We start from the raw sequence: 13,024 nt of genomic DNA, 5'->3' as shown, positions 1-13,024 counted from the left end.
GTGAGCCCCCTACCCTGAATCTTCTCACCCTAGCCAGTCGCCCAGACCCCCAGCTGGACTGGACGGCAGGGGGTCATTTGTGAAATGGATCACAGGTCACCCCAAATAGAAATGAGGACCCCCAAAGTCCACAGCATGAAAAAGCAGATGGACTCCCTGAGACTTGCCATCACTCAGCTGCTCAGCCACAGTCCTTATGAAAGGCGCTATATAAATCAAATGTACTGTCATTATTGTTATTAATATTTTATAAAGCACACATGCAAATGATCAGAGACTGGCGAGCACTAAATGGTTTCTTCAGTAAATTCATTCATCTTCCTCACTCCATTAGGCAGGGCAGGGCGGGAGGAGCACCAGGTTGAGAGAAAAGCAGCAAAAACACCTGGAGAGGGCGCCAGTCCATCATGAGGAGAAGAGACACACACATACACGGACAGAGAGACACGGAGAGACAGACAGACACACACACAGACAGATAGACACATGCATACACAGACAGACAGACACACCGATAGACAGACAGATAGACACGGACAGACAGACAGACACACAGATAGACAGACAGATAGACAAACACAGACAGACAGATAGACACGGAGAGACAGACAGATAAATAGAGACCGAGACAAACACAGACAGGCACATACACAGATACACACAGACAGCCAGACAGATACACACACACACACACACGGACAGACAGACGGACACACACACACGCACAAACATCAGGGGCCAATAGGGCGACGCCATGTCACCTTAGCTGCTTGTCTTTCCATTATAACAGAAGCCTCCTTCAGTAAACGTATTCCTTTTATTCTCGTCTTTCGCTCGCCTCATGAGCTCAAAGGGTCTGACCAGGTGGGCCGATTTAAATCAGCAAAAGAAAATACAAAATAACAGAGCAGACACAAATAAAGAATGAAAGATAAAGCAAGACAGCAATGGCTGCAACCGCCCCCAGGGTTAGTAAATCCAAGGCAGTCAGCGAGGGGCCATAGGGCTGTCAGATGGACTGGCGGACCACCCAGGTGTGGGTTGAGAGTCACCTGAACTGTGTAAAGTGGCTCTGGGAATGGATGGCTGCAGTGTCAAAACTAGAACTTTATGGGACTGTGGTGCCTAAAAACACCCCAACAACCTGAATGAGCCCCTCCTCGTGTGGCACAACATTAAACTAAATCCATTTCACAAAGACCACCGTCTGTCATGTCGTCCATCGTCAGAATTAGGCCTTATGGGGCTCTGCCAATGAGAACGCCATTACATTTTCATTCCAATATCAAGTAGGCCAGCGTGTTAATAATAAACTCGGCTGTTCTCGAGGGTCCCTCAGTCCAGTGGGCCCTGGTGACACAGGCCTGCCCACCCTGCCAAGAGTTACATCACTGGGTGGGTGGAAGAGTCTGGCATTAGTGACGATCAGGAACTCACTGGGTCACCCACAGGCTGGAGACTGTCTTGGATCAACTGAGCACCCACCTGTCGTTTAGGAGGGTGGGCTCTTATCCAGATGAGACCCCCACACACTTTATTCCTGGCGCTAAATGTCTCCTGCAGAGCCCGCCGTCTGCTGAATTCCTGCCCTGTCAATGATTAAACCGCAGCTCTGTCAGGACAGGACTGGCTGGGGCGGCCGCTTCAGGGCCTTGCGTAAGAGGAACATTAGGTCAAGTAAAATGACAGATCTCTGAGGTCCGGACCCCGGAGCACCACAGTAATGATGTGACACACATCTCTCTGGTGACTTTCATGGAGGTTCATCTCTGGTCTTGGGGTTTCATAACAAAGGCTGGCCAGTGAAATGTGCAGCTCGATATACGAAAGAAGAGAAAAGGGGCACAAAGTAACGCAACACGTGGGGGGCGCCGTCGAGCTTATTTCGCTACCGCTGTGTAAGTAACGAGTGATGTCACTAAGGTGCGTTTAATCCAAACATTTCTCAGCACCACTTGTGACGATGCAGCCTGCTATGGAAAAGACAAGCGGACACAGCCAACCGTTATTTACACAAAAATAGCTTCTGAAATCTTCAGAGGGGATCCAAGTTTAGCAAAATTACAGTCTTAATAAATGATCTATGGAGATCCATGGCTCAGGAGAGGCTCTGAGGACTTGCTAAGGATGTCCTTACAGCCCTCGACTCGAACGATTTCATTTTGGACTTTGCTGCAAGGAATAGCAGAAAGATTCAAGTGTAGCCTGCAGCTGGGAGGCTGGAAGTTGTTCATTTATTACGTTAATCCAGCTGTGCTACCCGTGAGACCCAAGAAATCAGTGCAGGCCTCAGCGTTAACGTTTGCTGTGCACCATCTGTTGGAGTGCATTTTGTAATGCATGTAGTAATAAAATCATTGCGTTTGTCATTCCAACAGATGGCACATCACAGAAATTTCTAATAATGCATTACTACAAATGTTTGTGATGTGCCATCCACTGGAATGACAAGTGCAATGTGCATATCTCTGTTGTATTCCATTTAGTGTGACATTTGTAAAAGTAGTGTTAATGTTGGTGACACACCATCTGTTGGAATGACAAATGCACAGAATTTGATTACTAAAAACGTCATTCTTTTTGGTAAATGAGTAGCATAAATGCATATTCAGTTTGAATGTACTGTTGGCCAGTAGACCAATGGCATGTCTTGCCTGCTCGTTAACAGTTGGACCCCCGCATATGTTACACACCCCCAGGCCCCGCCCACCCCTTGTGACAACACAGGTAACAAAGGAGAAGGGGAGGACTGCAGACCACTTGACACTGTGATGGTGACGCCTTTAAAATGACCCAGCCCTGTTCTGCGCTCTGACATTTAGTTATGGTGGTCCTAGCTGATTGATCCTGTACAGAATTTGGCTGTGGGGTCCATTTCTCCTAGTGGTGCTGCTGTAGACTGCCCGTCAGCTGAACACAAACCATGCTGATGTCAGGCTGGGGTGACAAGCTGGTTGGTTAACAAAACCTCAAATAACGGTTCAATTATGATTCATAATAATAATCAAATAATAATAATAATTACACATGTGATGTTCACACAGTTGCTTCTATGCAAAGCACACTTCGTAACTCTGCTGTCCTCTGCACGGACAGGGTGACAATGGGATCTGCCAGGAAGTGTCCTGAAGAGCGGCTTGTGAGAAACAAACACCCCGTGTCACTTCAAAGAGGTCAAAACTAAATACAAAACCCAAACAGTAATGACAGCCCTGTCCCCTGCATATAAAGCCCTTCAGGACGCCACCTTCTCACGTAACGTGGAACAACAACGACAACGGTGGCAACAAATACAAGCCTGCCTGCCATTCCTTCTTCTTCATCTGGCATTCCCATCTTAAATCCAAACCCGAACTGCAAAGTCTTAAACTGTAACATCCATCCATCCATCCATTTATTATCCAACCCGCTATATCCTAACTACAGGGTCACGGGGGTCTGCTGGGGCCAATCCCAGCCAACACAGGGCGCAAGGCAGGAAACGAACCCCGGGCAGGGCGCCAGCCCACCGCAGTGAACTGTAACATAATTCTGTAAATAACTAAAAGAGAGAGAAAGGCAAAAACATACCAAAGACATTTATTAAACGATATAAATTCTAATAATAAAGTGACGCGAGTCTTTAAAGTTCCTTTCACGAACACGCCGTCACAAAACGCCGTGCAAAGGGCACAATTATGCGACCTTCTGTGCGGGATGAACCGTTAATGTTGGACGCCGGGGCTTCAAGTGCAGATGAAACCGCGGCGGCGGCGGCTTTACGACCAACGAGGGCGCCGCTGCCATTGGCGTTGAGCTCTTTGGGATTCCAGCGTGAAAAATAATGCGATTTGGGCTTGAAGGACACACACGTGCGCGCGCTCGGTCCCGTGTTCGCTTTTAAAGGCGCTATACAGCAGATATGCGTGAAGGCAGCAATGCATTCTGGGGCAGTGGCGTTGATTTAACTTCCTTTAAGAAATGAAATGGACGGAGAGCCAAAAGGCGGAAGGCTCTTCGGGGGGCGTCGCACACCCCCCGCCTTCCCTCATCTGAAGACAGAAGGAAGTGCTGTGGAATTCATTAAAGGCTTCAAGCGTTAACGTCACTTGTTTACGTTTTTCACTTTGACTGAAAGGCGCTTTATTGTCATTAATTATGAAGCTTCGTGAAACACAAAGACGGACCACCGCTTATCTACACGCGGAATTAAAGCCGCCTTAAAAACTTTTTATCACACGTCCCCCGCTGTTACAAATGTACTGTCCTCAATGGAGCATCAGAATAAGAAACCCCAAATTCCTTATTGTGTCCCTCTTGAATTGTTTTAAAATAATAACCGCTGTGACACTTCACTGGTGATGCCACCGTCCTGCCACTGTGCCACCCGGCGTGTAGCTCTTTAAACAGTATTCACACCGTGTCGCCCACTGCTGCCCAGCCTGTGGAGTCTTCTCTCCATTTCTGGGGCGCGGGGTGGGTTTTTTTTTTTTCCAAATTCTACCGCCTGTTATCTGAACCCCCGTCCTATACTCCTGGTTGGGGTTTGGTTTTTTATGCTGCCCATCTCAAATAGTTGTGGACTTTGAATTTGGTCCAACGGTCACCGCACTTTAAGTCAAAGCCAAACTGACGCGACTCCCGATATTAAAGAAAAACATTTCGGGAGCCCGGGTGTCCTACCTGGCCGAGGAGCCCTCAGGACAGCATTGGAGACGCCGGTCACTCCGTCCAGTCCTCTGTTCCCAGCCTGCTGCTTCGGCGGTGCCGAGCTCTTGCCCTTCAAGACAATCCTGAAAGTGGACACGTAACTCATTTTAGTAAATGGACGAGGATGTCAGCGCTGCAGGTTCTCCTGCCTGGCTTCTCTAACCCTTCGACACTCTCTCGTGGACTTCTGACTTTGTCGGAAGCTGCGCCATCCCTGTCAGGAAACTACAGCAATGAATATTTAGCGGGTCGGCTGTGGGCTGTGAAAGAGCGCGCGCGCCACCGAGAGGTCGAATGTCTGGGGGCTGCGCGGCCCCGCCGACCGCTGAGCACGAGTGTCCTCGAGGGCTTCGTGTAAACACCCGTAATAGGGTCTTACGCAGCCATTTATGAGAAAAGGACAGGAAACACCTGAACACCGAGGCGAACACCGACTGGAAAGTTGAGAACACCGCTCGTGCTCTCCTACTTCACCATCCCGTTGTTTGAGCATTTCTTCTAAAAAGAGTGACCGGTCGTAGATGCAGCCAGAAGGGGGCGTTTCTAGCTTTTATCTTAGACTAGCTGAAACACCCAGCGATGCCCGGGAGGAAAATAAAGTGTTTTTTTTAATTGTTTGAGAAAAATATAATAAAAAACACAACTTTAAACATAAAAATAAATGAACAAACAATGAAGACTCGCTAATGTGCTTGTCTTGCGGTCTTGTATGTATTTTATCGTCCAGTTGACGCTCGGAACTTCTCAGCTCTATTTAATTTGAAAAGCACATAAACATGAAGAATGCTGGCAGTCACTTCTAGTTCGCACTCTGGTGGTCATTCCGAATGTCAACTGGACGATAACATGCATACATGATCGCAAGTTAATCACCCACCCTACCCAGAAGGGGGTGGGTAAGAGTTGATTTCACCCTACTGTATTTTAAATCGACCAATGAGAAACGTGTACCAAGTTTCATGAAAATCGCTCCAGCCGTTCGGACGTGATGCTGGAACACACATACATACACACATTGACTGTTATATACAGTACAGTATATAGATTACGGGGTGGAATGGACTTGACCCTGTCTTTTTACATTAGTAGATAAACATTCATGCAGCTTGCTGTATATGTTGTGACGTCACGAGATATTAAACTCAGAGAGATAATGAAAGGCGCTATATAGTAGCTAAGTACCTCACTTGGTAGGTAGATTATACAGGTAATATATATAATAGATAGATGTGAAAGGCGCTATATAGTAGCTAGCTATCTCACTAGATAGTTAACGAAGGCAATATGTGATAGATAGATAGATAGATAGATAGATAGATAGATAGATAGATAGATAGATAGATAGAGTGAAAGGCACTATATAATGGATAGATAGATAGATAGATAGATAGATAGATAGATAGATAGATAGATAGATAGATAGATAGAGTGAAAGGCACTATATAATAGATAGATAGATAGATAGATAGATAGATAGATAGATAGATAGATAGATAGAGTGAAAGGCACTATATAATAGATAGATAGATAGATAGATAGATAGATAGATAGATAGATAGATAGATAGATAGACAGGACCTGCTGACGGACCCCCCGGACGTGTCGAATTTGTTTTTTAAGCTCCACGACGGTCACTCAGGCCTGAATGTCACTTTTTCACGACGACTTTATAAACCGCTTATTTTTCCACCCTTTAAATGTTATGCATACACATGTCCGTGTTAAGGTTGAACGGAGAACTCGTGTTCACGCGTACCTTTATAATAATTCAGCAGTGAAACGACACGATTCAGAGGTAAAGGCGCTTTATTTTCGGACCAGTCGCTCAAGTGTGTGCGCAGTGTCCCCTAGGAGTCTGCCGCTCATGACTGGTTGGGCACGCTGCGCTCATCTTCTGTCTCCCCCTTTCCGCCTCTTCAGGACAAGGCGGCTGTTCTGGAAAGTTCGCTTAGTTCGCGTTTCGCTGACCTGCCAGCCGAGGGCATATCTATTTGTGCTGTGAACTGTGCGTGAAGTGCCCCGAGGCTCAGGAGATGTCTCCCGCAGGGCTCGGTGCCCAGGAAGTGTCACAGTCTGCTAGCCGTCCGGGAAGTCCCTTGTGCTGCACATTTCCCGCATTCCTTTTCCCCACTGGGTAAGGAAGGTAGAAGAATGAGGTTACCTTTAGAGGGCTGGACTGAGGTAACCAGTGAGCTGTCTCGGTGAGACCACTGCAGAGAACGAGTGAGGTGGCGCCATCTGTAGGAGAGCACAGAAACTAAAAAGGCAGAGCCGAACAAACTAGCGGGAGTGAAGAGAAAACGAAAGGAAACAGAATGACCCTGACTGACCAAGTGACCTGCTTGTGGTCAAGTGGTATGGAAAGAGACGCACTAAAGCTGTGAAGCACTGCTGTAAAAAGGCGCTATATTAATATTCATTTTATTAGCATTTGCTTATGCAGCGTCTCTTGAAAATCAGTGTAGTCTGAGTCTACCGATCTAGATGTTATAGGGTGCCTTTCTCTATCTATTTACTTATCATACAGTGCCTTTCATATCTATTTATCTATAAATGTATCTATTATGTAGCGCCTTTCATGTCTATTAATTTATGTTTAATTATCAATCTGCATGTCTTATGGTTGCTTTCTGCATTATTTGTTCATATATTTTATGGTGCCTTTTCTCTGTCTGTGCTATAGTGCCTTTCATTACCTACGTTTCTGTCTTTCTGAGCTGCTGGCGGCCCCCCCAAGGACAGCTTTGGCCCTTCCTCTTCAGCACTAAATGGCCTCATCCTCCTCTTCCATGTCCTCTGTCCCTGTCCCTGTCCCTATCTTTTTCTTTTCTTTGTCTGTTTCTTCTTTTTATTTTTATTTTTGGCTTCTACAACTGCTGGCCTGTCATTCTTTCTTTTGTCAGACCCCCTCATGGTTGTCTCCTTGCCCTCCCGTCCTCTTCGGACCCTTAAGTACTCACCCTCTGTCATCGCTGTCCAGTCCTGATGTCACTGATGGGCTCCCACCTATAACATCAAACATGTCCAGTGAGGGTCCTGCCTTATGCTTTATGTTGCACTTTGATTCTTTCAGGACTTTCTCACATGCAGCCCCTCCAATGACGGTGGCAGATCACCAGCCGTTAGTCACCCGGGCAGTCAATGGTTTCATCATTAACTCTCATTGCTTTCCATTTGAAATGCTTTATAGTGAAAGGCGCTATATATTGTAACATATTGAGGATCCCCATTGTGTACTGTGACACGTTGGCCATAATTTCACTTTGAAATGGCTGGCAGCAGAGTTGCGGTGTCCATCATTTACCCAGTTAGCCTCCTCGTCCCCTGCACTGCTTTATATTGGCACTATATATCCCAACAAAAGTGACCTGACTTTTCATTCAGGACCACCTGGCATTTCTGTCGTGGGTGCCATTGTCAGACTGGCCCAAAGCTTATGTGAATATCTTTGACTTGATGCTAAGTGACCACCTGGCTATTCACCTGGCTGACTACCATGCCCAGACCACTTTTCAGACTGGCACAAAGATGCCTACCCATCACCTGCAGCCACGCTGTGCTCTCAATTCTGCCGGCCACGTTCCTCAGCTCACAGATGTATGTCCCTTCATCTTCCTTTTGGACCACCTCAATCTCCAGCAGGAAGACCCCGTCCATCGCAGAGAGTCGAATGCGAGTGCTGCCCTCTAGCGTTCTGGAGTTCTGTAGAAGGACAACAATGAAAAGCGGGCGTCAGGCTTCTGGCCAATCAGGGCGCTCCGGAGGTCTGCAGCTGGACCTCCTTCTCCTTCTGGCCACACTTGTTAGTAGAGAAGCCCGACAGCTTTGATTTATGAGTGAGTGGTCAGGGACATGGCGGAAAGGAAAAGGAGAAAGGTAGAAATGTGACAAAGAACGGACAGAGGAAGCGAGTCCTGAGGTCTCCCTCTTCAGTCCACCGGCCACAAACCATGCGCTCTAGAATTGGACACTAGGGGGCGCTCAAGAGCAGCCGGAATGGGGAATGAGAGGTCTCATCGCGGAGACTAAAAGCACCGCGAGCGGACAATGGAGTTTACAAGAGATGATCAAAGGCGAAAGCCGAGCAAGACTCCAAAACAGGATGAGCCCTTAATGAGCTGTGGGAACGGCAGGTACCAGCGCGCCTTGCCGGACGTCCGACTGCCTTCCTAGTCTCGTCAACATCCTGCAGGCGCACTTACGGGAATGGCTTGGAAAGGCGCTATACAAAGCAAAGCCTACTGCCTGAGCTCGTCGACCACCGTGCTGCCCGTGCAATGCCCTCGTGTCTCTAGTCTGGCACGCACTTCTCCAGCTTCATTCGTGGAAGATAAACGCGGCCGAGGGAGCACGAGCACGAGCACGAGCACAAAGCTGACCCGATGCCGCTCGGCTGTGTGACTCGTAAAGAAGCGCAGGATTGACAACACGTGCCCGCGAGGGGGCAGCAGAGAGCCAAGCAGCGCTGTCTATTAATACGTGTGGGGCGAATGAACGCCCACTAGAGGCACAGGTGGGAATAGCAGACGCTTGCAGATGGCAGGAGCGGCAGGGACAGTAAAAATAATAATATATTTTATTTATATAGCGCCTTTCCTAAGCTCATTGTGCTTTACAGAAGTTCAGAATGAACAACAGGGCGTATACAACATCGGGAACAAAATAAAAAACACAAAATAAGGATAAATTCAGGATTCCCAAAGCTTTGAAAAAGAATAAGAGACAATAAACCAAAATAAAATACAAAAACTCTGAAAAAAACTGAAAATTAACAATTTGTGATACAAAGTGTGGCAGCGACATGAAAGAAGGAGCGGACTTTCCAGCCTGGACTTAAGTAAGGTTATGAGTGGCGCTGCATATGACAAAGACTGAGCTGACACCACCTGAAGAAACCAAATGAGGGTCTCTGGTCAGAGCCTACCCTGGCAGTCTCGAGTGTAAGGCAGGAACCACCACGGGACGCGACGCCAGTCCACTGCGCCAGTCCACTGCGCCAGTTTGGCATCACCAGTTAGCCTGCGACTCACATCTTTGGAGGAGCGCCTGGCTCACGTGAGGAGAGCATCCAAACTGCACACTGGCGTGACTGGGCACGGGTTCAAATGCAGCAGCACTGACCCCCCCCCCAGGAAACCCCCAACAGCACGTCCATCACACACTGCTTACCTTGAACCAGGTGGCCTTAGGCGGTGGTCTCCCCGATGCTCGGACCCTAAAGACGGCCATCTCCCCTCTGCACACCGTCTGGCATCGCAGCCTTGTGATGATTCGAGGGCGGCTCTCGTTCCAGCTCTGCACTCGCCTGTGCGACCCAAGAAAAGCCTCTTCAGGTCACAGACTTTTGGGGGGCTTACCCTGACACACCTCCCCTGACGCAAAGCAGCAGATAAGTAAGTGCAGGGTGTTATATAGCGCCTTGTCTCACTTACCAGTCCCTCCACTCACCCCACCCACGTGTCCCTCCACACATTTACCAAAATGACATTTTAGATCACAGCTAACGTGCCCGACGTTGTACCTCACTGGGTGGCACACTCTGCTTCGGTCGGCTGCCTCTGAAAAACACAATGAGGGGGTGAGGCGTCCATTAGCCCTGAAACAGCAGCACTACTAACCAAGCAAAAAGGGGGCGGCCATATTGGAGCCTTCCTGCGCACCTCCCTTCATCTCCCTGTACTCCTCCTCCCATCCCTTCCTGTGTCGTCTTCCACTCCCTTTAATCCTCCCTCCACACTGCTTGTCCTCCTCCTGTCCTGTTGTCATTCATGTGCTGCTCCCTGATTGGTCCTTCTCTGCTCCCACTGTCTGCCTTCTCCTTGTTGTTCTCCCTGTACTCCTCCCTCCTTCCCACTTATGCTCCGCCCAGTGTCTTCCGTATTCCCTCACAGCTGATTTCTCGTTCATCGCTGTGCTCTGCCCCTTTGCTCCCTTTACTCCTCCCTCCATCCTGCTTGTTAGTTTTATTTCTGTCATGTCCTGTGCTTCTCCTTGACTCTCCCCCAGTGTCACGCCTGTCACCTTTGTGTTAAGTGTTCTCAGTGAATGTCTTTGTGCCCCCCACCTTCACCCACACCCCCTCGGACCTCACACCTTTGAGCTCCAGCCTGAAGGTGATCTGCTGGGTGCCCGCGCTGTTCCGGAGCTCACAGCGGAATTTCCCAGCATCCTCTGCAGTGACCTTCTGAATGGTGAAGATGTGGGTGCCCTGGCCGACCTTCTCAAAATGGAGTCTTCCTCCCTCCGTCAGCACTCGGTCCCCTTTATGCCACCCCACTTCAGGATCTGGTTGGCCTTTGACCTGCATAATGGGACGAAGCACAGAGTGACAGGGTGAAGCAGTGGGACGACTGGGGGTCAGTGGCATCACTGTTAAGCCCACTAGGGGGCAGTTTGAACAGAAGCCCATCTGTCTTAACTCCAGCCTTGCTGACCGTTCTTCAGCCTCCATGGTGTTCAGCCCAAGGCATCATGCCCACTTAGTCTGGGCCTGCCCCTTGGCACTGGTGGCACTGTTCCACCCAGGTGTTGGGTACCTACCAATTCAAATGTCGGACTGGCACAGAGACACTTCAACTTCTTTTAGGGGTCCTGAGAACCCATGTGCCCTTAAGTGAGCCCCTGAAGGTGGGCTAAAGCTCAGTGCCTACCTTGGCAAGGAACATTGCCGTCTCACCCTTGTAAATGGCGGCATTCCGTGGGGGTAGCAGAAAAAATGGTGGCTCCTTGCCCAGCGTTGACTTCCAGGTGCCCCTGAGGTGAGACATGTCTTCTTCTCATTCGCACCAGTGTCTGGTCACACCTGAGCCACGTTGCTTCTGCTGGGACAGACGCCTGAGGAGACAAATGGTAATCACCAACAGTGAGGGTCCGGGGAGACAAGGATACCCCATAATTCACACCAACTTCCACAAGGAGCTGGGACCCCCTGAGTTCTAATTCTCGACCTCCTGGCTGACCCTCATGTCTTATGCTCACCGCATCACCTAAAAAACAGAAATTCCCTACCTGGCATCATATTCCTTGATAGTGGAATTGTAATTTCGTGTTTCTTCTCCTAATCCTGGGAGTTTTGTGTTCCTCTCTTTTCAAACTCCATGTCATCTTCTTTTTCTGAGGATCTCTGCTGCTCCTCGCTTTCTCGTGGTCCTCCAGCCCCCCCATTTCCTTTGCAGTTCCTGAAATTCTTCTCTCCCAGATGATTCCTGATGTTCTTTGGTGATTTCTCACTCCCTGGCCTCACTTTTTCTAACGGCTCTTCCTGCTCCTCATTCCGCCTCCTGATCACCACCTAAGCCCACCGATCTTTGATCTCCTGGAATTGCCATCCTGACATCACAGTCCTTGTTCTCATTGTCCCCTTTCCTTGTCCTTTCTGTCTTCTCTGGAATGTCACAGGATGGGTGGGAACAGGAGGGTCTGCCATCTTGAGTATATGAACTGATGTTGGATGGAGAGGGCAGTGGCCCAGAATGAGAGGAAAGTCCAACATCAGATGAAGATCTTCAGGCTCCTGGGTGTCCTGTGGTCACCGGAAGGTCCGAGAGTCGGGGTGGACATCCAGATGTGGTGGGTGTTTTGTTAAACTTGATGGCCCGCCCTCAGTCATGCTGTCCCACCAAGGTGGCCCATTGAGGAATCACCAACCTCTTTCTCTGTCACTTTGCCCACTGCTGCTCTGCCCCCATTGGTCTGCCCAAGATGGCTCACTTGAGGTTTAGGTCACCGACCTGCGGGGCGCTGGTACCTGGCATCAGGACTTGAGCTGCTGGCCCTGTGACTGCACACTTCACGGACTTCTTCAGGTCCACCATGTCTGTCCCAGCCTCTGTTTCTGCTCCACAAGGAAAGTCCAAGGGTGGGGACACATGAAAGGCGCTATATGCAGTAAACATGAATGGACTAACAGAATCAACTTAAGCCAAAGAATGGCTTCATAATCCCACCTCTGACACCATGCATGGCCCTGGGGCCACCTGCCATAACCAACATGTCTCACTAAAGCTGGCGAAGTCAAAGACTCTGAAGTGACAGTCACCTCAGTGGTGACGACTGAATGAATAAGCAGAGCTACAGAGACAAGCACATGAATTCCAACTCGATGTTGGTGTTGTTGTTTGAAAGGCGCTCTCCAAATCGACGGTTGCCATTTCTTGACTAAATGTGGCTGGCATGGACCTGCAGATGCCGCCCTCTGGTCACCCCAGTGTCTGCTGACCTCCCCGCTGCTCGTTGGCCTGGCGTGTCACTCCCGCGCTGCACCGCCCACACATATTGACATCTTGTGCCTCCCGCACACCCTCTTTGTTATCTCTGATAGTCACTGCTTCACACT

At 49.0% G+C, this 13,024-nt stretch overlaps 1 protein-coding gene across 2 annotated transcripts in view; it reads right to left on the bottom strand.

Moving 5' to 3' along the window:
• Window positions 1–11,510, bottom strand: part of mylk5 (myosin, light chain kinase 5) — a 35,607-nt gene extending 24,097 nt beyond the window's left edge. The window contains exons 1-7 of one of the 2 annotated variants that reach the window (XM_039739175.1): window positions 11,340–11,510; window positions 10,783–10,990; window positions 10,211–10,247; window positions 9,859–9,994; window positions 8,226–8,391; window positions 7,650–7,695; window positions 4,663–4,772 (exon numbers count right to left, since the gene is read on the bottom strand). In XM_039739175.1, coding sequence (XP_039595109.1) covers window positions 4,663–4,772; window positions 7,650–7,695; window positions 8,226–8,391; window positions 9,859–9,994; window positions 10,211–10,247; window positions 10,783–10,990; window positions 11,340–11,456 — 820 coding nt within the window. In that variant the 5' untranslated portion in view covers window positions 11,457–11,510. The remainder of the gene's footprint in view (window positions 1–4,662; window positions 4,773–7,649; window positions 7,696–8,225; window positions 8,392–9,858; window positions 9,995–10,210; window positions 10,248–10,782; window positions 10,991–11,339) is intronic. The other variant, XM_039739176.1, reaches the window with a different exon arrangement.
• Between the last annotated feature and the right edge of the window lie 1,514 nt (window positions 11,511–13,024).

The sequence above is a fragment of the Polypterus senegalus genome, chromosome 17 (genome assembly GCF_016835505.1).
Source record: "Polypterus senegalus isolate Bchr_013 chromosome 17, ASM1683550v1, whole genome shotgun sequence".
Classification (NCBI taxonomy): domain Eukaryota; kingdom Metazoa; phylum Chordata; class Cladistia; order Polypteriformes; family Polypteridae; genus Polypterus; species Polypterus senegalus.
Note: the sequence above shows the minus strand (reverse complement) of the source record. Positions and strands in the feature narration are given on the sequence as shown.